The 23966-nt window shown below is 37.8% G+C and overlaps 2 protein-coding genes across 3 annotated transcripts; both read left to right on the plus strand.

The window, feature by feature from the left end:
• Positions 1 to 713: 713 nt before the first annotated feature.
• LOC147295961 (protein neprosin-like) lies at positions 714 to 4177 on the plus strand. The gene is made up of 7 exons (XM_086244036.1): positions 714 to 1112; positions 1842 to 1928; positions 2037 to 2288; positions 2419 to 2583; positions 2699 to 2752; positions 2895 to 3041; positions 3475 to 4177. The coding sequence occupies exons 1-7, from the start codon at positions 936 to 938 to the stop codon at positions 3850 to 3852; spliced, it is 1260 nt and encodes a 419-aa protein (XP_086100162.1). The 5' UTR covers positions 714 to 935; the 3' UTR covers positions 3853 to 4177.
• A 1783-nt stretch (positions 4178 to 5960) lies between these two features.
• DEK1 (calpain-type cysteine protease family) lies at positions 5961 to 23802 on the plus strand. 2 transcript variants are annotated; one of them, XM_086244021.1, is made up of 31 exons: positions 5961 to 6561; positions 8019 to 8269; positions 8854 to 9036; positions 9207 to 9342; positions 9849 to 9979; positions 10074 to 10188; positions 10275 to 11301; positions 11463 to 11573; positions 12275 to 12333; positions 13035 to 13197; positions 14387 to 14660; positions 14789 to 14939; positions 15074 to 15185; positions 15277 to 15442; positions 15557 to 15627; positions 15747 to 15838; positions 15960 to 16122; positions 16323 to 16394; positions 16996 to 17373; positions 17458 to 17573; positions 17665 to 17962; positions 18696 to 19015; positions 19311 to 19662; positions 19806 to 20126; positions 20209 to 20313; positions 20397 to 20525; positions 20787 to 21167; positions 21267 to 21404; positions 21587 to 21823; positions 21924 to 22371; positions 23218 to 23802. In XM_086244021.1, exons 1-30 carry the CDS (start codon positions 6437 to 6439, stop codon positions 22227 to 22229), a joined length of 6483 nt encoding a protein of 2160 aa, XP_086100147.1. In that variant the 5' UTR covers positions 5961 to 6436; the 3' UTR covers positions 22230 to 22371; positions 23218 to 23802. The 2 variants fall into 2 exon arrangements, with proteins under 2 accessions (XP_086100147.1, XP_086100155.1); XM_086244029.1 differs by having other exon boundaries at positions 23223 to 23802.
• The last annotated feature ends 164 nt before the right edge of the window (positions 23803 to 23966 follow it).

The raw sequence follows: 23966 nt of genomic DNA on the forward strand, positions 1-23966 counted from the left end.
AAAAGTGTTAAAAGTAAAATTAGCTTCTAACAGTAAAATTCCTGCAACATCGATCGATCCACCATTCCACCATTATTATTGATTGATCATCTTAAATTTTAAAAATTTCGAACATCGAGACGGCTAGACCTAAGAGTAAGGAAATAAGAATTCAGTATTTTTTCATTTGTAAAGGTTGGAACCTATGACATCTAATATTTGGATTTTGATCATTTTAGTAGTGATTTTGTACTCATATTCAAAATTATGTTATGTTTTTAATATAAATTTTAAATAAAAAAGTCTAACTAACTAGTTATTAGATATTTTTTTTTCTTGTTTGAATCCTCTATTCCCAGAAAAAAAAATAAATCAAACTAAATCAAACCAAATTGTTCTGTACACGATTTTTTCACTCTCAATCGACGGATGAACTCCTTTTTTTTTTTTTTTTTACTTTTCCATTCAATTACAAATTTTTCAGTCCTTTTTACCCCTCGTGCTCGTGCAAAAAGCTCAAAAAATGAAAAGAAGAGAGAGAAAGGGTAAGTTAAGTTTAGAGAGAGAAAGAGAGGGGCATTGTTAATTAATGAAAGAAAAGTAAAGGGAAAATGACAAGAAAGAAAGAAAGAAATGTGCAGTTCTTGAAATGTGAAAGTAGAGAGAGAAAACGACAAAGTGCCAAAGTGGGTTCTTAGAGAGAGAGAGAGAGGTGTGCACTGAGCAGTTTTATTGGATTTTTGTGTTGAAGCAGAAGCACCGCACCCTGCAAAGTTGATTCATTTGGGCTTTTGAGAGGACTGAGAGAGAGAGAGAGGTCTTGTGGTTGGTGACGATCAATGTGCTTGAGCTCTAACCTACACTACTGGGTCTGTGTAGTGTTAGTGTGTAGTGAAGCACTGTGAGAGAGCTCTGCTTTTTGAGTTTTTGGGTCTTTGTTTTGGTGTGTTTACCAAATGGGTTTAGCTCAGTTTAGCAGAGGGAGGTCAAGGACAGCTCTAGCACTGCTTCTTTGCTTATGGGGCTTGATCTCTCTATCTTGTGCTGCCAGATTGACTGCTTCATCAAAGCAGAAGCTTGATGTCCAGAAGCACCTCAGCCGCTTGAACAAGCCCGCCGTGAAAAGCATCAAGGTTTCTTTTTCCCTCTTCCCTTTGCATTCTTCTTTCCTCATTCAACTTTCTTTCGGTGGGTTTGAAAAAAAAAAAAAAAAAAACTTTCTTGTGGTGTGCTTTCTTGCTTTTGTTTTGTTCACTCTCTGTTAGGTTGCTGGGAAAGTGGTGGAAAGTGGAAGAAAGTGAAGAGAAATATATATTTTCCTTTTGTGTTGATTTAGTGCGGTTCATTGCTTTGGTATAAATGTTGATGCATTTAATACTGAGAAGGTGTTTATTTTTTCTTGTTTTCTCATTAGCCAACAGGGGTATAAATGCAAATGGGTTTCTCCTGTGCTTCAGTCCTGTTATATGATTTTAACCAATTTTTTCGCAGAAGTTTTATTATTATATTTTCAAAAAATAAAGCAATGATTTTGTGATTATTTTCTCATTTCTCTCACTCTGCAATGATTTCCTATTTTAGGGAGTTATTGAAGCAGTAAAAGAAATCAGTAAAATGAAAAAAAAAAATTGAAGCAATATTGTGAAATTAAGCCTCATTTGTTATCATCCAACATTGTTTCAGTGACCGGGCATAACATCAATGCACTGACTACTTTGCTTTAGTTTAGTTATCTCAGCCTTAAATGTAATTTCTTGATTGTTAATACTTAATAGTTAGAAAGCTTTTTGTTATCATAGATGTGCACTGCCTTTTGTTGTAAGATCTCACACGCGAATCTTCTGATTTGTGATGATTATCAGAGCCCAGATGGGGATATCATAGACTGTGTTCATATCTCTCAGCAACCTGCTTTTGATCACCCTTTCCTCAAAGACCACAAAATCCAGGTCCATTATATTTTCCTCAATTATGCATCTTTATTTTTGACAATTTTTTTATTTCTTTTTATTTTATGCCCTGCTTCTAACTTTACTGGGTTTTGTTTGGTTTATTAGATGAGGCCTAACTACCACCCAGAAGGATTATTTGATGTGAACAAGATAGATGAAAAACCAAAAGAAAGTTCAAAACCATTAGTCCAGCTGTGGCAGGGGAGTGGTAGATGCCCTGAAGATACTATACCCGTAAGGAGAACGAAGAAAGATGATGTTCTGAGGGCAAGTTCAGTCAAAACATATGGAAGGAAGAAGCACAGAACCATACCAAAGTCAGCAGATCCTGATCTTGTCAATGAGAGTGGTCATCAGGTAAAGTTTTATTACAATGAAAGAACTGAAGTGTCTATCGTCTTTTAACCTCTTTTTTTCTTAGCTTTCTTGATTCTGTGTTTACTGATCTCTTTGCTTCGTTTCTTTGTTTTCTTTTGGGTTTGATTAGCATGCAATAGCTTATGTCAATGGAGATAAGTATTATGGAGCAAAAGCAACCATAAATGTCTGGGAGCCCAAGATTCAACAGCCTAATGAGTTCAGCTTGTCTCAACTGTGGATATTAGGAGGGTCTTTTGGTGAAGATCTGAACAGCATTGAAGCTGGTTGGCAGGTCTTATTTTATTCACTTTAATCATCAAGACCAAAAATAATTGGGCCCAAATGTACCAAATTATTTGTTTAAACTTGAATTATTGATCTTGATGCTTGGTTGTGCATGGCAACAGGTCAGCCCAGACCTCTATGGTGACAACAACACAAGACTGTTTACTTACTGGACTGTAAGCTTCTAAGAAATCTTATCTCATATTTCTTGGGTTTGCATTTTGGTATCTCTTCACTTATCTCTTTGCTTTTTCCCAATTTTGATGGCTATGTTAATGGGTTTCCCTTGCACATTTCCTCTCTATGACTATATTACAGAGTGATGCTTATCAAGCCACTGGCTGCTACAATCTCCTCTGCTCAGGCTTTATTCAAATCAACAGTGAAATAGCAATGGGTGCAAGCATCTCTCCTGTATCAGGCCTTCGTGGTTCCCAATACGATATCAGTATACTCGTCTGGAAGGTAAAAGCCAAATCCCAATATTGGATTAGACCACATAATAGTATGATGTAAAAGAGTCCAAAAGGAAAAATGAAGCTGATACACTGCTAAGGGAGGCATGTGAGCTTGAATGAATTTTTTTTGAAGGTTTGGGGGGGGGGGGGGGGGCGGGAGGAATCATTGCAGTTCAGATGCTAAGAATTTTTTGGCATTTTCTTTTGATCGGTGATTCCACTACCTGTAGCTTATGCAGACATTGACAAGTTCCAAACTTACCTTTTATTTCATGCATGTCACGGAGCAAGATAAGAGCATTGTCTTGTCACTCAATTCTAGCTTTGCACTGTTTTACTTAAGCTCAGTAGATTACTAGGTGGACACCTCCTTAATAAGGTAAATCACTTATATTTATCATTCTTTATAATTCACTTAGGAAAGCTTTTGTATTGTGTAGGATCCAAAGGAGGGGCATTGGTGGATGCAATTTGGCAATGACTATGTGTTGGGTTATTGGCCTTCTTTCCTATTCTCGTACTTGGCGGACAGTGCTTCGATGATTGAGTGGGGAGGTGAGGTTGTAAATTCAGAGCCTGATGGGCAGCACACCTCAACCCAAATGGGCAGTGGACGTTTTCCTGAGGAGGGGTTTGGGAAGGCAAGTTATTTCAGGAATATTCAAGTTGTTGATAGCTCTAATAATCTCAAGGCCCCCAAAGGTTTGGGCACCTTCACTGAGCAATCAAACTGCTATGATGTGCAAACCGGCAGTAATGGGGATTGGGGTCATTACTTTTACTATGGAGGCCCGGGTAGAAACCAAAATTGCCCATGAAGTAAAAAAAGAAAACCCATCCATTTCACCCTCTACTTTTCCTATGTATCATTCAAACTAGTGTAATACCTTTTCTCCTTTGTATACCCTTTTTCACTCTTAGGTTGGGCTAGTACATGTGACCCTTCTGGCTTCTGTAGTGGGAAGTTTTGACTCTTTGTTTTTTAGTGAAAGAATGTAGCTCCATGTAAGTGGATGTGAAGGTGGCCGAGTTTCTCAAAAGCCTAAAGAAACAGGCCTTTTATAATTCGCCTTGTATTCTATTTGTTTGTATGCTCCTCTCTTGGAGTGGCTTGTTAGTGAATGAATGAGTTTCGGGTCCTAATCTTGAGCAAAAACACTGTAAAATACTGCAGACTCTGCTTCTGTTTGCTTGGAAAGGCTCACTGTTATTGTTTAGTTTTTTATTGTTCCTACTATTTTCAAATCAAACTAAGATTTCGGTGTGGGGGTGGGGTGGGGTAGGGTGGGATAGGGTGCCGTGAAGAATATGCTCTTTGGAAAAGTATGGATGAGATTTTTGCATGTGATGTGAGTGGATGACAGTCATTATTTATTTTTGGTGCATGATCTGCATCACCTTTTGTTAGCTTAGAAACCCCACAGACAAACACTAGCGGCACCACTAGTCCAGTCCTCCACCCCACCAAGAGCCATTTAGCATTCAACAGATCGATAATGCAGCCCCTCTTGGAAATCCCATTATTCAAAAACATCTTCCTACTTAGATTCCATGACTAAAAGGGTGTCTAAAGCTAAATGCATTTTTACAAGACCATTGTCACATTGAGGTTCGAATCTTTTCAGCCAACTACTAATGTTGGAAGACTTGTGTTGTTGTCACCTGGTTTGGAACACAGTGAGGATTTATTGTGGTGGGACTTGGGAGAAGCAAATTAATTGAAACTTGTGTTCCAGCATTATCTTCCTTTGGTTGGTGTTGTTTTAAACTGGGGGCATGGTTTTGATGCTATGTATGGATTACAATTTGCTGTACAACAGTGCTTTCAGAAAGGGGTATTGTAGTCGCAGTCCATCAAAGCTTTGTCCATATCCCATACTTGTTTTTTGGTACAGAGAAGGCCAGAGGGTGGAGAGGCTTGAACTTAGCCTTGGGTATAGGGTTAATACTCTCTAGAGGAGTAGAGGTATGCATCATAGTTGTAATAACAGAATGGGTTTTGGGCCAAGGCATTGGGCCTTAAGATTTCTAAAGTCCGTATCGCTCAACATGTCGTATTAACAGGGTGGGTTTTGGGCCTTTGGCCCTTTTGGGTGTCCTAATGAACCATACTGCTTGTAGAGGCACCAAAACGTTTTTAAATATTTAATGTACTAAACCAGATTATAACCTAACATCATGTAAGTATTTCCTGGCATGAAGGCTTTTGCTAATTCTTTACCAACTTGGAAAAAACTGGAGATCATTGTTGCTGAGGTCTGAGCTCCCAGCTCTTCTAGTTGAAATGGTATTGGATTGGTTTACATTTGATTTGATTTGACACACTAAACACCTTGTTTTACAGTCGAAACACCTTGTTTTACAGTCGGCTAGTGGGTAAAACAAAGGTACTCTCTGTCAAGGGTAGAGTGAAGACCAATCTGGCTACAACTTACAAGTCAATTTATAAGAATAAAAAATATACAAAAACCCAGTAACCCACCTTCCTAATTCTTTACCTAATTAAACAAAGACTGTAGTGGGGAGACATTATTCTACACCTACTAATCCAAGAAATCACTCCATGGCAACAATCTTGACTCTTAAAATATTAAAATCATAAATGTGGTAAATAATTGAAATAATACTTTATTTTCTTGTCTGAATAATGGTGAGAAGAGAAATTCATACACATGCACACATGAGAATTCCACTCTCACTCTCACACCATGGTTGCTGAGGCCACCTCCCAATAGACACCTACCAAGTACACTAATTCCCATTACCCAATTGGCACGTTAACTACACGCGCATGGTCCAAGTGTGAGTGTAATTTCCCCAAGGGCACAGGGATAGCTGTTATTTTATAGCCACTGTCCTAACTTTTTTCTACAAAATAATTTTTATTTTTATCCTGTCTCTTTCTCTCTCTCTCTCTCTTCTCCAAAAAAGTTCCCTTTTTCACTTCACAGTTCACACAAAGATATCAGTATTCAGTAGGGTTTTAATCTTTACGCTTTCTCCCTCTTTCTCTGTGAAACAATCTGTGAGAGAAACCAAAGAAAGATAAAGCCAAAATCTTTAACCAACCAAACCCTATTTTCCTATCTTCCGGTTCGTGTTGACTCAGTAACCTTGGCTTTCACTCTTCTTCAGCTGCCCCTCACTTCCCACTTCATGCTCAGCTCCAATTTCAGCTCCAAACCCTAGTCTCAGACTTCAAAACCCATTTTCAAATGACCCTCTTTCCCTGAATTCACCACCATGCTACTGCCTTTCTAGGCCATTGCTGCCTAGTGGGTGCGAAACGCATTTACAAACTTTGATATTTTTACTGAATTTGATTTATTTTCGGTTCTCTCCTCGTTGGAATTTGGGAAATGGGTTTGGATGCATGTGTTGTGTAGGTGAGAGAAGGGAGCCATGGAAGGAGATGAGCGTCACGTGCTGCTGGCATGCGTGATTTCAGGGACCCTTTTCTCGCTTTTGGGTTCAGCTTCATTTTCTATACTATGGCTTGTGAATTGGAGGCCGTGGAGGATCTATAGGTAATTTCATATAGTTTTCAAATTTTTGGAAAATCTTTAGTTACCATCTTTGCCAAGACTAAAGAGTAAATTAAATGCATTGCTTTAAATTATGGTATTTGGATTATAATTTATGGTTGTCTTAATGTACTTGTTAATATATGGAATACAACTGTATACAGTTAAAAGTTTCATGATTGCACTTGGTAAATAATGTAATTTGGGGGTTTAACGCTTTTATAAAATAGAGGCTAAGGGTTGTATTCAGTCTGCATTTTGGGAATTGTATTTTGTTTCAGAAAATTGAGCTAGGCAGAATCGACAGGGCAGTGGAAAATCCTTTTTCCTGAAGAATTCCCCTAGGAGCTCTGGAAAATTATTCCCAGGCTTTTAAGAACGCATGACTCACTCGTTGGGTTCAAATGTAAACTTGGGCACATATGGCTACATAGTGAAGAATTTTGTTATTGGAAGTTAGGAAGTGCACAAGATTATTGGTTTTTCGTTATTTAACTTCCCCTTGAAGTCTCTTTATCATATTTGAATAGATACATTTTGGTTTTAGATATTTATATTTTTATTTATGGTTCTATTTGGAACTGAAGCTTACAGTAAACAATGCTGGTTAGACCTGCATAAATTTGTTTTCTTTGGTCAATTATAAACACATGCTGATGAGAAAATACAAGGATTAGGATTTTATTAACTTTGTAGAGAGGCTTTTCAGCAGGACACTTAGAATTGAGTATTATTGGGTACAAATGATTGCCAAAATAGTGTCCTTTTGCCTACTGATATCTTTCTCAATTTAGACAGACCCTACTTTTTAATTGCATCTGCATGGAAGTTGGTCTTAATCCATTTCTTGTGTGTGTGTGCGTGTGTTTTTTTTTTTTTTTCTTTTGGATAATAATTTCTTCAGTTGATATACCTCTGTGTGGGCATGGACTGTTTCTTCATCCAAATTTGTCAACTAAGGGTCAGTTCCTATTGAAGGGCTTGCTTTGCTGTAATACTGAGGGTCTTAGATGCTGCATTTTGTTCAAGTGGAACAGTACCATGGATGACAAACAGTTGGATCTTTCCTCTATTTATACATGCTTTTGACTGGGTTAGTTACCAAATGATGGAGTTTGAATTGTATTGTAGAGGCATTGTATTAGAGAGAAAAGTGAAAATCTAACCTTATTACTGATTGAGGAGTCTTGAGTAGGTCATTTTTTACTGCCACCCCTGATATTCCTGATGATGTGAAAATGGCATAGTTTCTTAGGAAGCCTTCTGCACATTCGTTTAAATTAATGATGTTGGTTCATGTACTTAGCTACACTATTTGTGATTATTTTTAATGTTGCCTATTTGTTAAATAATGTACTTGATTTTTGCTATGCTGCTCAAAGAATCAAATTTTTTTCCTTCTCACTCGTAGCCTGTGTTAACTCCAAGTATAATAGTAACACCTCCATCTGTCATTTCAGTTGGATCTTCGCCAGGAAATGGCCAGATATCTTCCATGGACCTCAGCTGGATATAGTATGTGGTTTTCTGTCTCTTTCTGCATGGATACTTGTCATTTCTCCAGTACTAGTACTGATCATATGGGGAAGCTGGTTGGTTGTAATATTGGATCGACATATAATTGGCCTGGCTGTAATAATGGCTGGTACTGCTCTTCTACTGGCTTTCTATTCAATCATGCTTTGGTGGCGAACGCAATGGCAAAGCTCAAGTATGTATTCCTTACATATTGTTTTCCTGATCTGACTGTTTAATCCTTACAAATAGATAGTAAAACCTGAAAATTTCAAGATAATAAGAATGAAGCCATGTAAGGTAATTCCATAAAGAAAAGATGGTTTCTTATTTTAATTACAAATCGAGTCTTGGGCCTGATATGATTGGTGAGTTGGTAATGGGATACATGAATTCAATATAGATTAAAAATGAACAAACATTGTTGGCTGAGCTGCTACCATGCCATTAGAGCTTGGGCATCTGTTGTCCCTGGCTTTCTGCCAATCCGCTAAAGTGGAAAAGATTAGAGAAATGGCCAATGAAAAGGACTTTTCTAAATCAATATAAGTTGTGGCGGGAAATTAATGATGAATACTCAATGGGTCTAGTGCATTCATATTGAAGTTACCTTCCACATATTTGGAAGGCCATGTTGGGTATCTAGTTACATTAGTATTACTTTTTTAAATATTTATGAGATGAGATTTTCACTTTTTATATTCATGTTCTTATAATAAGTCTTTTATAGATTTTTTTTTTTGGTAAGTATTAAACTTGATTTACAAATTTTGTTAACAGGGGCTGTTGCTATTCTTCTTCTTCTGGCTGTTGCCCTTCTCTGTGCCTACGAACTTTGTGCTGTATATGTTACAGCTGGTTCGAAAGCATCTCAGCGGTATTCGCCTTCTGGTTTCTTTTTTGGCGTATCAGCAATTGCCTTGGCAATCAACATGCTCTTTATTTGTAGAATGGTGTTTAATGGTACACATTGCGAATTTCTGTCCTATTTAGTTTGGTTTTCCTTCAATGCATTCTGCTTTGCAGTTGGAAGAAATTTATCTCATTGAAGTGATAATTTGTAATTGCTGCAATCAATTTTTCTTTACAGTTGGTTTTCCTTCTGTACAACTTTTCTATATCAATATGTGCAGGGAATGGCTTGGATGTCGATGAATATGTGAGGAAGGCGTACAAATTTGCTTATTCTGATTGTATAGAAGTGGGTCCTGTTGCCTGTTTACCAGAACCACCAGACCCTAATGAGCTATATCCTCGACAGTCTAGCAGGCAGGCCCTTAATGTTCATGTTTTATTTCATCACTTATTGCTGGATCTTTTGTATTGTTATCCGTTAGGAATTACTAGTCCATCTCTGAAGTTGTTTCAGCTCTTCTTTTTCCCTTTCCTTCTCTTTTTTAATAGATGCTTGATAGTTGTGCCTCTTTCACATCCTTTTATTAATGATTATAAAGAAAATTTAGCTTAAATAAAATATGATTTCAGATAAAGAGGGATGGTGAACAGATTTGTGTCGCAGACAATAAATGGTCTAGATAATCCTTGTAGAGTTTTTACTTATCTTATTGAACTTTGTGGACTTTGTTCAGGGTATCCCCTCCTTTAGGGAGATATGATGTGGTTGGTTCAAGTTCTGATTGGTGTTGAATTTTATAATATATCTATGCCTATATGTAGACTATGTAGTGCATATTAAATATTTACATCTGGTTTTAAATTTTCGGAGTTTTGTTCAATTAGTGTCCTCATATCCTGATTTCATTATGTGTATGTAGGGCTTCACATCTTGGGCTTCTATACCTTGGCTCACTTGTAGTTCTTCTTGTGTACTCAATCTTATATGGCCTGACTGCAAAGGAGGCACGTTGGCTTGGAGCCATTACATCAGCTGCTGTCATCATTCTTGGTAAACCAAACCACTGTGTTATTTGTTTTTTGTCTATTTGCATGCTTTATATTTGGATTCATGTATTTAATTTTGCACATCTGTAATGCTGTAGATTGGAACATGGGGGCATGCTTGTATGGGTTCGAACTCCTTCAAAGTCGTGTTGCGGCATTATTTGTTGCTGGCACATCTCGGATTTTTCTCATTTGCTTTGGGGTCCATTACTGGTTTGTCCATTATTTTGACTATTAATTGCAATGTCACTGCTTTTGGTTTCTCTTGGTTGTCACGGATATTGCGAATTTTTTGCCAGGTATTTGGGGCACTGCATTAGTTATGCAGTTGTAGCATCTGTTTTATTGGGTGCTTCGGTTTCTCGTCATTTATCTATATCAAACCCATTGGCTGCAAGGAGAGATGCCTTACAGAGTACTGTGATTCGCCTCAGAGAGGGCTTTCGCAAAAAAGAACAAAACAGTTCATCAAGCTCATCTGAAGGTTGTGGCTCAAGTATGAAACGTAGTAGTAGTGTTGAAGCAGGTTGCCTCAGTAATGTTGTTGAAGCAAGTAACAGGAACACAGCACAGTGCTCAGTTGATGCTAATAACTGGACTAATGTTCTATTACGAACTGCAAGTTCTCATGAGGGGATTAATAGTGATAAGAGCATAGATAGTGGAAGACCAAGTATAGCATTGCGTAGCAGTTCTTGTCGCTCGGTAATCCAAGAGCCTGAAGTGGGAACATTGTTTACTGACAAAAATTTTGATCACAATAACACATTGGTGGTTTGTTCTAGTAGTGGTCTTGAAAGTCAAGGCTGTGAATCTAGTGCATCAAATTCTGCCAATCAACATACTTTGGATTTGAATTTAGCTTTTGCATTGCAAGAAAGGTTGAATGACCCCAGGATTACATCTATGTTAAAGAAGAGGGCAAGGCAAGGTGATCTTGAACTGGTTAATCTATTGCAGGATAAAGGGTTGGATCCTAACTTTGCTATGATGTTGAAGGAGAAGAGCTTGGATCCAACCATTCTAGCACTACTTCAAAGAAGTAGTTTGGATGCTGATAGAGATCATCGTGACAATACAGATATCACTATAGTTGACTCAAACAGTGTTGATAATGCTTTACCCAATCAAATCTCTTTGTCAGAAGAACTGAGGCTTCATGGGCTTGACAAATGGCTTCAATTATCTAGACTTGTTTTGCATCATGTAGTAGGTACCCCAGAGCGAGCATGGGTTCTCTTTAGTTTTGTTTTCATCCTGGAAACAATTACTGTGGCAATTTTTCGTCCAAAGACAATCAAAATAATTAATGCCACACATCAACAGGTGAGCAAGGGCTCTTCTTACTTTACATTATTATTTTATTAGTTTATTGTCCTCTAAATATACTTCAGATTGATGATGAGAGAGAAATCTTTAAATTTAATTTTGTTGGTGTTACATTGTACCTGGTCATGTATAAAATTTATGAAGTTTTATGCTTGTAGTTTGAATTTGGCTTTGCGGTGCTGCTGTTATCTCCTGTTGTCTGTTCAATCATGGCTTTTCTCCGATCACTTCAAGCAGAAGAAATGGCCATGACCTCAAAACCCCGCAAGGTATTTACTACATATTAAGCTGTAATGTTTTATTAGATTGGAAAGGTGGTCTTTTCATTTCATCTCTTCCTTCCCCACACTGAATTTGGATTTGTGATTTGGTTTTGGATTGAATTAAATAGCTGATGTGCCATTGCTTTCAAGTGTTCATGATCGATTGACATGGTGGAATTACATTTGAGAAACAGACTTGTTTATTGTTATTGTACTAGTGTGGATGTCTGTTGTGTTGTAGTAAGGATGGATTGAACTATATGATTGGAAAGAAAAGGCCTTGGAGGTCGTGATTGGATCTGTTTGACTGCATGGGAATATTTTTGTTACGATTACACTCGTGTAGTCTTCCTTCCCACTACAAAGCCCTCATCTAAAGAGAATATCCTTAAAAGTGTTTGACAAAAAAAAATTTATATACGATACCAAGAAGTGGTAAGCTTATCTTTATGAATAGCTACTTGCATTTCTGCTCAATGTGTCAGCTGGAGGAAATTTAGCTAAACTCCCCCTTGTGATTTTGGCTTGCATTCAACTAATTTTGGTAATTCTCTAATTATGCGATGAATTGCCACACGAACCTCACTGTTTTTGGCATTCCTGCATGTTGTACTTTGATATGTATGTTTTCCTGTGTATGCTTATGGTATTTCTGATTGCATTATTGCTTATGTTGTCTCTCTTCTGAACATGTCATGTTTCTTCAGTATGGTATTGTTGCTTGGCTGCTCAGCACTTGTGTTGGATTGTTGCTTTCCTTCTTGAGGTATGTTCTTTTCACTTATCACTTAATTATTTTCTTTGTTGAAAGTTATTCTGTTGTTCTGATACTGTTTTATGGAGTATTTAGAGTATCATATATGGAGAGAACGAGTCTTCCACATTTACAACTGTTTATCATCAATCGGATAGTTAAATTGAAGGATTGTCAATGTCTGAATGGACCAAAGAGGCCTTCCCTTTTTCTTGTGTTATAAGATAGTCATATGAAACTTGTTTTCTCATTAAGTTCACAAATATTATATATCATCTAAATCTCTGATCATATTTCGTATAGCGTGGTAACATTTGGTTTTAAAAGGGATTTTCTTTTACTTGCTTGTCAATCTTGTGTCTGAAAAGCAGTCTATATCTGTCATACTTACTATCAAAAGCCTATGACTTTAGTGCCATTTGCAAACTGATTAGGGTCAACTTATTTGGTTAAAGTATATTAATGCAAGATGCCCATTCGCCTCTTGTCCAAAATTATAATTCTCAACTGTTTTAAAACAAGCTGTAATTGTAAATAACCTTTGATTTCTTTGTCTTCACCTCTTTCTATAAATGAAATATATCTGGTTGCTCACTCAATTTCTTCTCCAAGTTTTTCTTTCTAACAAATATTAATAGTTGATATTTTAGTTCCAGTTTCATTTGATGTAGGAATAACGTAATCTTATTTATGCTATCTTTTTTCTTTTGCAGCAAATCATCCGTTCTTCTTGGATTGTCCTTGACCTTCCCACTCATGGTGGCATGCCTTTCTGTTGCCATTCCTATATGGATCCGTAATGGCTACCAGTTTTGGGTTCCTCAATTACAATGTGCAGGTCCTGCAGGGAACCATCAAATCCGTGGAACAAAAGAGGTTTGTACTTCATGAATTCACACCATGTTTTATGTGAGCACCCGAGCACTGTAAGATCTATTATGTTTTGGATGAGCTATTGATGGTTTATAGGCTTTTAGCACAACTGCATGACATGACCTGCACAGATATGGGCATTGGTTACTGTTTACATCTCACTACTTAAGGCCAGTTTGGTATTGCTGTGAAGTAAAGAAGTTGCGAGAGAAAGCTGCTGTGAAGTAAAGCAACCCCCCATGTGCTTATTTTGAACCCCAAAACATCTTCGTTTGACTCCAATTTTGAAAATAAGCAGCTTCTAGTTTTTTTACCAAACACCTTTGGGTTGAAATTTTTTAAAGTAAGCTGCTTATCTTGGCCACATCTCAATCCAAAACTGGGCCCTAATTCTTATAATTTGTTTATTTATTTCTTGGAGTGCCACTTCTTTATCTTAAAAAACAAAGCACTGAAATTACAAAAAGAAAAAACAAAAACTTTTGTTCTTTCAGTGTACTGGAGCATATGGGATTACAGTAGTATAGATGGAATACTACAAATTTGTGCCTGCTGACCCATTAGGCTTAACTTGGGGTCTATGGCTGCCGTGCTTTCTGTCAAACTCCAGGTTGGACCTGGAAAAAAAAAAAAAAAAAGATTTTGTTCCTGATCCTGTGTTTGTGTTCCCCCCCCCTCCCCCCCCCTCCCAAAAAAAAAAAAGAAAACTATTGCCGTGCAGAGAATTTCTCACTTTTCTGTTCTGTTATTTCTTTGCTCCATAATGTGGTTTTCTTTAGTCTGTTTACATATATAGAGGAGATGTTGTTGCCAAAGCTAAAATTTTTATTTCCAGAACATTACATGTATATAATCGTTGTACATTGCTCTGGAAACAATGATTTTAGCTCTAGAAATGAGATTTCTCTATATATATGCGTATTATTTATATGAAGTGAGTCTTAAATGCTGAATATTTTTTGTTTTGACTTTTTTTTTTTTGTTGGAATAGCTAAAATGGCATTTATGTAGTTGTGGTGTCAAAATTTTTGGGCACTCGTGGGATGGGATTCATTTGCCCTGGAGGTGTCTTACATCTCAGTAGATAGTATCATAGTATAGTATCTTTTCTTCTACTGTTTCACCCTGCACCAGAATTTGTAGTTGACCCTGAAATTTTGGGTAATTCTAATTCCATCTTGTACTTTGTCAGGGTGTTATTCTTGTCTTATGTACAACATTATTTGCTGGGTCTGTGTTAGCTCTTGGTGCAATAGTGTCTGCAAAGCCCTTGGATGACTTAGGATACAAAGGATGGACTGGTGAACAGAAAAGCTTTACCTCTCCTTATGCATCGTCTGTGTACATTGGCTGGGCTATGGCTTCTGCCATTGCTTTGGTGGTCACTGGTGTACTGCCGATTGTGTCATGGTTTGCAACATACCGGTTCTCCCTGTCTTCTGCTGTGTGTGTCGGGATATTTACAGGTAATTTGTCTAGATTTGCTTTCTTTAAAACTCTTCTTTTCATATCGGAACATAGGTAGTTGGTACTTGAAGTCAGTTTCATAATTATGTTTGCTCAAGTATTGTGTCAAACTACCCTGTTTTTGTAGTTGTCCTTGTGGCATTTTGCGGTGCATCCTATATGGAGGTTGTGAAATCTAGAGATGACCAAGTTCCAACAAAGGGTGATTTCCTTGCTGCTTTACTTCCTTTAATTTGCATTCCGGCATTGCTGTCTCTCTGCTCTGGGTTGCATAAATGGTGAGTGAACTTCTATTTCTTTCTAGTAACTGATTTATGGCTGAACTCCATGGCTTGCTGTGTTGAGACATTAGAACTTTGTGGAGTAATGGGTTTGCCAACTTTTTGAAATGCTATGGATTTTATTTTTCCAGGAAGGATGATGATTGGAAACTTTCTCGGGGTGTTTATATCATTGTTACCATTGGGATTCTTCTTCTGCTTGGGGCAATATCAGCTGTTATAGTTGTAGTTCAACCATGGACGGTAAGAGAAGACAAACTTTGTTTTCCTCGATTCTTCTAAGATTTTAGAGGTAGTTGACCTCTCTAACAGGCTTCTTTTGACGTTACAACAGATTGGAGTAGCATTTCTTTTAGTTCTTCTGATGATTGTACTAGCTATTGGTGCTATCCATCATTGGGCCTCAAACAATTTCTATTTGACAAGGACCCAGATGTTCTTTGTTTGCTTCCTTGCTTTTCTTTTGGCATTGGCTGCATTTCTTGTTGGATGGTTTGAAGGTGAAAATTTGTCACTGTTATTATTATTTACCTCACCATCAGTTTAGCAGTTGCATATTATTTACCTCACCATCAGTCTAGCTGCTAACCTTATCTCTTTTACTCATTGTTCAGATAAACCATTCGTTGGTGCTTCCGTTGGTTATTTTTTATTCTTGTTTCTTCTCACTGGGAGAGCATTGACCGTGAGTTGTATTCAATATATTTGTATCAAATTTGTGATGCTCACACTAGTATTTGGTTTCTTCTTATCTCTACTAGTTCTGCAGCCTCTTGATTTTGTGTTACATGACCTTTGGTGCAGGTTCTTCTTTCACCTCCTATTGTTGTTTATTCTCCAAGAGTTCTCCCTGTCTATGTTTACGATGCTCATGCAGATTGTGGAAAGAATGTCAGGTTTGTTAGATATCCTGTGTATGATGTGTCTCCTTGTTGCTAGTATCAACATGTGATATGCGTGCGGATTAGCTTGATCATATGTTTTTATCTGATATTTGTGACTTGTACTCCGTAATAGTGCTGCATTTCTTGTGCTTTATGGGATTGCATTGGCAACTGAGGGCTGGGGTGTCGTTGCGAGTTTGAAAATATATCCACCATTTGCTGGTGCCGCTGTTTCAGCAGTTACTCTTGTTGTTGCCTTTGGGTTTGCTTTCTCTCGTCCCTGCCTGACTTTCAAGGTTTGTGCACTTTGCTCTCGTTTTTTCATCTGACATCTATTCATTCTACATAGTCATTTTGCACCAGTTCTTTGTTTTGTTATCACTGAGGATTTATTGAGATCTTTACAATAGATTACTTGTTTCTATATGCTATCCAGTCTCTATCTCTTTCTTTTTTGTGCTTATTTGTCTGACTAGATGTTCTTTTTTATATCTAGATGATGGAAGATGCAGTACACTTTCTTAGTAAGGAAACGGTTGTTCAAGCTATTGCTAGATCTGCCACCAAGGTCTGAATAATATTGTTATGAGCTTCTTTTTCAAGCATTGTTCTTGGATTTTACATATATACATGGAACTATGGAAGGAACGCACACAAGTATTTAGGGTGTGATAAGCTATGGTGAATACTGAATAAATATTATACAGTTGAACATATTATGTTGTGGGATTTCAAGAATTACTATATCACGAAGTTATGCACTTGGCAATGCGTGTTGCTTGCTTTTCTTCCCCAAATACCCTAAAAATGTGAATCTTATTGGTAACTGTGACATTTTGAACTTCCGAACTTCTTGTTAATATTCTATTAACACTAGTGTAACAAGTATTTAGCCAAGTTTTGAAAGGAGCATGGCAGAATGGCATTGTATTGTTGATATGAATGAAATGCTTATAAACCTATAATACATAGAAGTAGTTTGGTTACTATCTCCATAAATTGACAAGCATTTTACATTTTAACCACATTATACCTTTTTATACGCTTGCACCAAAGTTTACCATGTTGACTTTTATGTTTATTACTTCCAAAGCTGAAGTTTGAGTCTTGTTTGATTAGGCGTATGTTGTGTTTGTATATAACGGGAAGTTATTCTCTTAACCATGCAGACCAGAAATGCTTTATCTGGAACTTATTCTGCTCCACAGAGGTCTGCCAGTTCAGCTGCTCTTTTGGTTGGAGATCCCACCGTTATGCGTGATAGGGCAGGAAATTTTGTGCTTCCCAGAGCCGATGTCATGAAATTGAGAGATCGGTTAAGAAATGAGGAATTAGTTGCAGGATCATTCTTCTGCAGAATGAGACATAGAAGGACTTTCCGCCATGAACCAACTAATGATGTTGATCACAGAAGAGAGATGTGTGCTCATGCACGAATATTGGCTTTGGAAGAGGCGATTGATACTGAATGGGTGTATATGTGGGATAAATTTGGTGGTTATCTGCTTCTTTTGCTTGGTTTGACTGCTAAGGCAGAACGAGTACAGGTAAATCACGAATGTTGCTGCTTGCCATCCGTTTTATGTTTGTTTTATTGTAAACAATGATAACACAGTTTTGTGCTGTAATAGGATGAGGTACGCTTGAGACTTTTTCTTGATAGCATAGGGTTTGCAGACCTAAGTGCTAAGAAAATAAAAAAATGGATGCCAGAGGATCGTAGGCAGTTTGAGATTATTCAAGAGAGGTAGAGTTCTCTTCTTACATTGGGTCTTTCTCAATGTAAATATTAACATTCTCCCTGTGTTTCTAATTGTTTTAATATATTTATTGTGTAGTTATATAAGAGAAAAAGAGATGGAAGAGGAACTCTTAATGCAAAGGCGTGAAGAAGAGGGGAAAGGCAAAGAGAGAAGGAAGGCTCTCCTGGAGAAGGAAGAACGTAAGTGGAAGGAGATAGAAGCTTCTCTGATTTCCTCCATTCCTAACGCTGGCAGCAGGGAAGCAGCAGCTATGGCAGCTGCAGTGCGTGCAGTAGGAGGTGATTCTGTTCTTGATGATTCTTTTGCTCGAGAGAGAGTTTCAAGCATTGCACGTCGAATACGCATAGCTCAGTTAGCTCGTCGAGCACTTCAGGTGTTGTATATTATATCAAACTGTTTCGAGCAAACCATTATAAGTGATAGCATCATCATTTAGTTTCTCATAGAAAAAGGTGATAGCATCATCATCCCTGTGCATACAAAAAAAGAATGTAGGATAGAAGTTTCATTTACTCATAGGCTTTCGATCTCAGATTTTTTCCGACATTTTTTAAAGATTTTAGTCTAAATGAGACATCTCTCTTTCCATGCAAGGATAATGAGACATCCTAACTTTATGATATGAGACTTGTGTTGCCCCAAGAGTACTTTGTCCTGCTCTATAATGGTACCCGGTCTTTTTATTGCCTGGATTTGGGAAGACAATTCCACATGGTAGTCTTATAGAATAAAGTGTTATACTTTGAGTTGGAATCCATGCCTGAGTGAAAGTCTCACTTGGAAACAAATAGAGAGTGTGTGGTTGATATACATGGCATGGATCAACTGCTTTTGATCTTAATTGGTCAAACCATGCAATCAATCCATCTCATTTCAAGGATTGTAATCAATCCATCTTAGGTGGTCCAATAATAAATTCAAATACCTTGTGCTGTTACTTTTTTGTTTTATCTTATACCAATCTATTTTTTTCCTGCTTATCTCTTTGCGTCCTTTTTCAGTTTGGCCTTGCCTTTTCCTGATATATCAATGGAGGCTTATGCTCCTTTCTAGAAGCTGTCAACAAACCTAATTATGAAAACTGTGGTTGTTAATGCTATTGGCAGACAGGAATTTCCGGTGCTGTATGTGTTCTTGATGATGAACCAACGACAAGTGGCAGACACTGTGGCCAGATTGATCCCAGCATCTGTCAAAGTCAAAAGATTAGCTTTTCCATTGCAGTGATGATTCAACCTGTATCTGGGCCTGTTTGCCTATTAGGCACTGAGTTTCAAAAGAAAGTGTGCTGGGAAATATTGGTAGCTGGTTCTGAGCAAGGTATTGAAGCTGGACAAGTTGGGCTTAGATTGATTACAAAAGGTGATAGACAAACTACTGTTGCAAAGGAGTGGAGTATTAGTGCAACTAGTATTGCGGATGGAAGGTTTGGGCATTTTCCTTTCTTGAACAAAATTATTGGCACATTTTGTGATTGTCGTAGATGTCCTCTTGCTTTCTCTGTTACACCTTCCATTTATTTTGAGCAGTATTTGGTTTCTTTATTTGTTCACTTATGTTTGTGTGTAAGATGGTTTTCTCCTTTTCTTTTACTTATTTTTCCTCTAATAATCTTGTATTAGGACTGAGAAGGAAATCAGTGCTTCATCATGCCTTTTCAACCATGTATACTTGTTTTGTTGATGACTGTTGAATCTCACTGGAGGCTACTTGCTTTTCAGGTGGCATTTGGTTACAATGACAATTGATGCTGATTTAGGTGAGGCAACTTGCTATCTGGATGGTGGTTTTGATGCCTACCAGACTGGTTTACCATTGCATGTGGGTAATACTATTTGGGAACAAGGAACAGAAGTTTGGGTTGGTGTTAGACCACCTACAGATATGGATGCATTTGGGAGGTCGGACAGCGAAGGAGCTGAGTCTAAGATGCATATTATGGATGTGTTCCTATGGGGAAGGTGCTTAACTGAAGATGATATTGCTGCTCTTCACTCAGCTATTGGGACAACTGATTCTAATATGATAGACTTTCCTGAAGATAATTGGCAGTGGGCAGATTCACCCTCTAGAGTATGTGCTTTTCGCCGTGTTGATATATTTTTTCATATCGCTTCATGCTGGAATTTCAAGGAATGTAATTTAGTTATGATGTAAGTGATTAAACATATCAACTGATTCTGCTTCTTTTTCTTTCTTTTTTTTTCTCTCTCTAGGTCGATGAATGGGATAGCGATCCTGCAGATGTGGATCTATATGATAGGGATGATGTTGATTGGGATGGGCAATATTCTAGTGGGAGGAAACGAAGGTCAGAACGTGATGGAGTGCTGGTTGATGTGGATTCCTTTGCCAGGAGGTTTAGAAAACCTAGGATGGAAACACGAGAAGAAATCAATCAACGAATGCTTTCAGTTGAATTGGCTGTCAAAGAAGCCCTCTCTGCAAAGGGAGAAACACATTTTACTGATCAGGAGTTTCCTCCAGATGATCAATCATTATTTGTAGATCCGGGAAATCCCCCCTCAAAGTTGCAGGTAGGTTTTCTGATTACGTTTTTAATGTTGAGTGAATCTATGATCTCAAATGTCTCAATTTGTTTTGGTTTTTGTAATTTAGGTTGTTTTTGAATGGATGAGGCCTGCTGATATTGTAAAAGAGAGCTGGTTGGATGCTCAGCCGTGCTTGTTTTCTGGCACTGCCAATCCTTCTGATGTTTGTCAGGTTTGGTCCTCTGCCAAGATAGCAGTTAAATTTACTATTATTTTGCTCAGCATTTCCCATGAGTGATTATGTGTTCTAAATAGGGCCGACTGGGTGATTGTTGGTTTTTGAGTGCTGTTGCTGTTCTGACGGAGGTTTCACGAATATCTGAAGTGATTATTACTCCAGAATATAATGAGGAAGGAATCTACACTGTTCGCTTCTGTATTCAGGTGACTTAATAATTTCAATGAAGAAGTTTTAAACCATTTAGTGCTACATATGAATTTCTTGTATAAATTTGCATCTAGGCTGGTGTAAATTCTTTCCAATTTTTCACTCTAGGATACAGTCATGATAAGTTCCTTAATGTTTAACTAGGATAACGGCACAACTCTTTACTAGTTTGTGGTATCCGATGATGTATTGTTTGAGTGAACTCTTGGCTATCTTCAATATTAGCATGCTAAAGCTTGTTCCTGACCTCTCTTTAGGGTGAGTGGGTTCCTGTTGTTGTTGATGATTGGATTCCATGTGAATCGCCGGGTAAACCAGCATTTGCTACTAGTAGGAAAGGTAACGAGTTGTGGGTCTCTTTGTTGGAGAAGGCATATGCCAAATTGCATGGCTCCTATGAAGCATTAGAAGGTGGACTTGTCCAAGATGCTCTTGTAGACCTTACTGGAGGTGCTGGAGAGGAGATTGACATGAGGAGTGCGCAGGCCCAAATTGATCTTGCGAGTGGTCGACTATGGTCTCAATTGTTGCGCTTCAAACAAGAGGGATTTCTTCTTGGTGCTGGCAGTCCATCAGGTTCAGACGTACATGTTTCCTCCAGTGGCATTGTGCAAGGTCATGCTTACTCATTATTGCAGGTGAGTTGGACGGTCACCTCTTCTTAGTCATGTTTTATCTTATGCAACTAAATGAAACTTTGATTAAGGTGGTCACACTTACATAACTTTGTTATTCAGGTGAGAGAGGTGGATGGGCACAAGCTTATTCAGATTAGGAATCCATGGGCCAATGAAGTTGAGTGGAATGGCCCTTGGTCTGACTCATCGCCTGAATGGACAGATAGGATGAAGCACAAGCTGAAGCATGTTCCACAGGTTGTTTATTGTGTTTCATTTTCCCACGATATATGCGAGTCTACCTTGTCATTGCCTTTGACAAAACAGCATGGTTACCATCTCAGATTCATTACCATTGATGACCTATTTATTGCCATTCAATTCAACCTCATTGATGTGTCCCTGACTTTGTTTTTTTGTAATGTTCTCTCTTTTAACAGTCAAAAGATGGCATATTCTGGATGTCCTGGCAAGACTTCCAAATTCATTTTCGTTCAATATATGTTTGTCGTATCTACCCCCCAGAGATGCGCTATTCTGTTCATGGCCAATGGCGAGGTTATAGTGCTGGTGGCTGCCAAGATTACGAGACATGGCATCAAAATCCACAGTTCCGATTGAGGGCCACTGGGCCAGATGCCTCATTTCCAATTCATGTATTCATTACGTTGACACAGGTATCTTTAACATTGAACCCTGTTGCAGATGTATATCCATAATTAACTATCTTTTATTACTGGATTTCGTCAACTATTCTCACATGTTCTCTATGCTTAGGGTGTGAGCTTCTCAAGAACAGTTGCTGGTTTCAGAAACTATCAATCCAGTCATGATTCAATGATGTTCTACATTGGGATGAGGATACTTAAAACTCGTGGCCGTCGTGCTGCTTACAACATATACCTACACGAATCAGTCGGCGGGACAGATTATGTCAATTCTCGAGAAATATCTTGTGAAATGGTTTTGGATCCAGATCCAAAAGGTTACACGATAGTGCCCACAACTATACACCCTGGGGAAGAAGCTCCATTTGTTCTTTCTGTTTTTACAAAAGCATCGATAACCTTGGAAGCCTTGTAGTATTCAGTGGTGGTGCTTCAGTTATTTTTTTCTCCTTTGGTCTGAGAGCACATTCCCAAAATTTTGAATTGCTTGGGCTGGACATGAATCGTGTTTGCCTGCTGGCAGGTTGTGGTGGCCACAAATAAAAAAACATGATAAGGTAATTTTCTGTCCGTTCCTATTTCTTTGCAGTAGTCAATCCTCTTATGTATCTGTTGCTCTTGCTGCTGTTTTTTTTTTTTTTGGGATTTTAGCATATTTTTCTTTTCTATTCTCCTCAATGGAATTATGGTATTGGTAGGGAAGATTGATTTTTTTGTTTTTTCGTTCTAATTTTCCTATATGGATGGTGTAGATTTGCGTTAAATGATTGTGTACATAGATGCATGCAAACACTACTTGCCTGCCCCCTTGAATGTTTTCTTAAGAGTTATAAACCTTAAATATAAAAGAACAGGCAGGCATCACAAGGACACTGACAACATATCTGCACCACTAACTTACATTGTGTAATGTGCCGAAACTCGTTTGCTTATGCAATAAAAAGCCGACGTCAGCTTGGCAAAAACTTGCATTGGTAGATAGGATAAGGAAGTTAGTGGTAAGTAGTCTGTCACTTTATTTACATATTTTTTTTCTTTTTTTATTTTTCCTTTGTTAGCAGGTTTTCCACTGTACCATTGTTGTAAACCCACATTAATTTGTTCAACTTATGCATTCCCTATACGTCCTATAAGTGTTAATGCTCTAAATGTGGCATGCTCTTGTTTGAACTTTGAATACATTGCTTTACATACCTAGTTTCTTTCCCTATCATATTTGAATTACCAAAATAACATGCTTCATGCACTAGTCAGTTAAAATATTTTCTTGTAATGCATTTATATTGGGACTTAATGTGATGCCAGAATAGAAATTTTTGGGAAAGGAGCTTCTTAAAGACTAACTAGGACTTTGCGCCCCCACCAAAAAAAAAAAAGACTAACTAGGACTTATTCCTGAACAGGGCAGGGCACACATGATGTGAGTAATTTTCTCACAGCTGCAAATGCAAAGATGGGCCAGGTGTCGGGTGAGAAATTCATTTGATTAGTGGAACTCAGCTCTACAATACAAGGTCAAGTCCCAAGATATGAGTTCTCAGCGAGCAAGAATGCGTTTTCCAGATACGTGCGCTGATGTATGTGAAGTGGTGCTTGTGGAAGAAAACTCGAGGCTCCCTTCCGTGGCCTGTATGTATTATTGTGTATATCATTTGCTTCTGCCAGTATCGAAGAGGAGGAGGGAAGAGGGCTTTCGGGGGTTTTGTAATTGTATTTGTACATACAATTAATTGTTAATTGTTTTGCACGGAATGAATATAGGTTTGATCTTGTAAATGATTATGCAAGGGTAAAATAGGAAAGAAATAGGAATGTTTAGTTTAAGGAAGATATCATATAAGTTAGCAAATGCAGATGTAGTTAGTTAAGCTATTGTTGTTTCAGCTACAGTTTTGATGTTTAAGGTGTCATATAATGTGAACCCTGGGTCATTTCATTTGTACAAAATATTTGATGTTTCAATATGAACGACATCCCGTTCCCATTAATTCACTGTAATGTGTAGAGTGAAGCGAATAGAATGGTTGCTATTCTGGCTAAATCTTGTTAATTGCATCGTGTATGGTAATATTTTTCACCAAAACAAAAGTTTAAACCCTTCTAAGCGGTTGCTTTTCCTTTTGACAGAACAATACAACTATTTACAACCACG

The sequence above is a fragment of the Dryas octopetala genome, chromosome 1 (genome assembly GCF_963921425.1).
Source record: "Dryas octopetala chromosome 1, drDryOcto1.1, whole genome shotgun sequence".
Lineage (NCBI taxonomy): Eukaryota > Viridiplantae > Streptophyta > Magnoliopsida > Rosales > Rosaceae > Dryas > Dryas octopetala.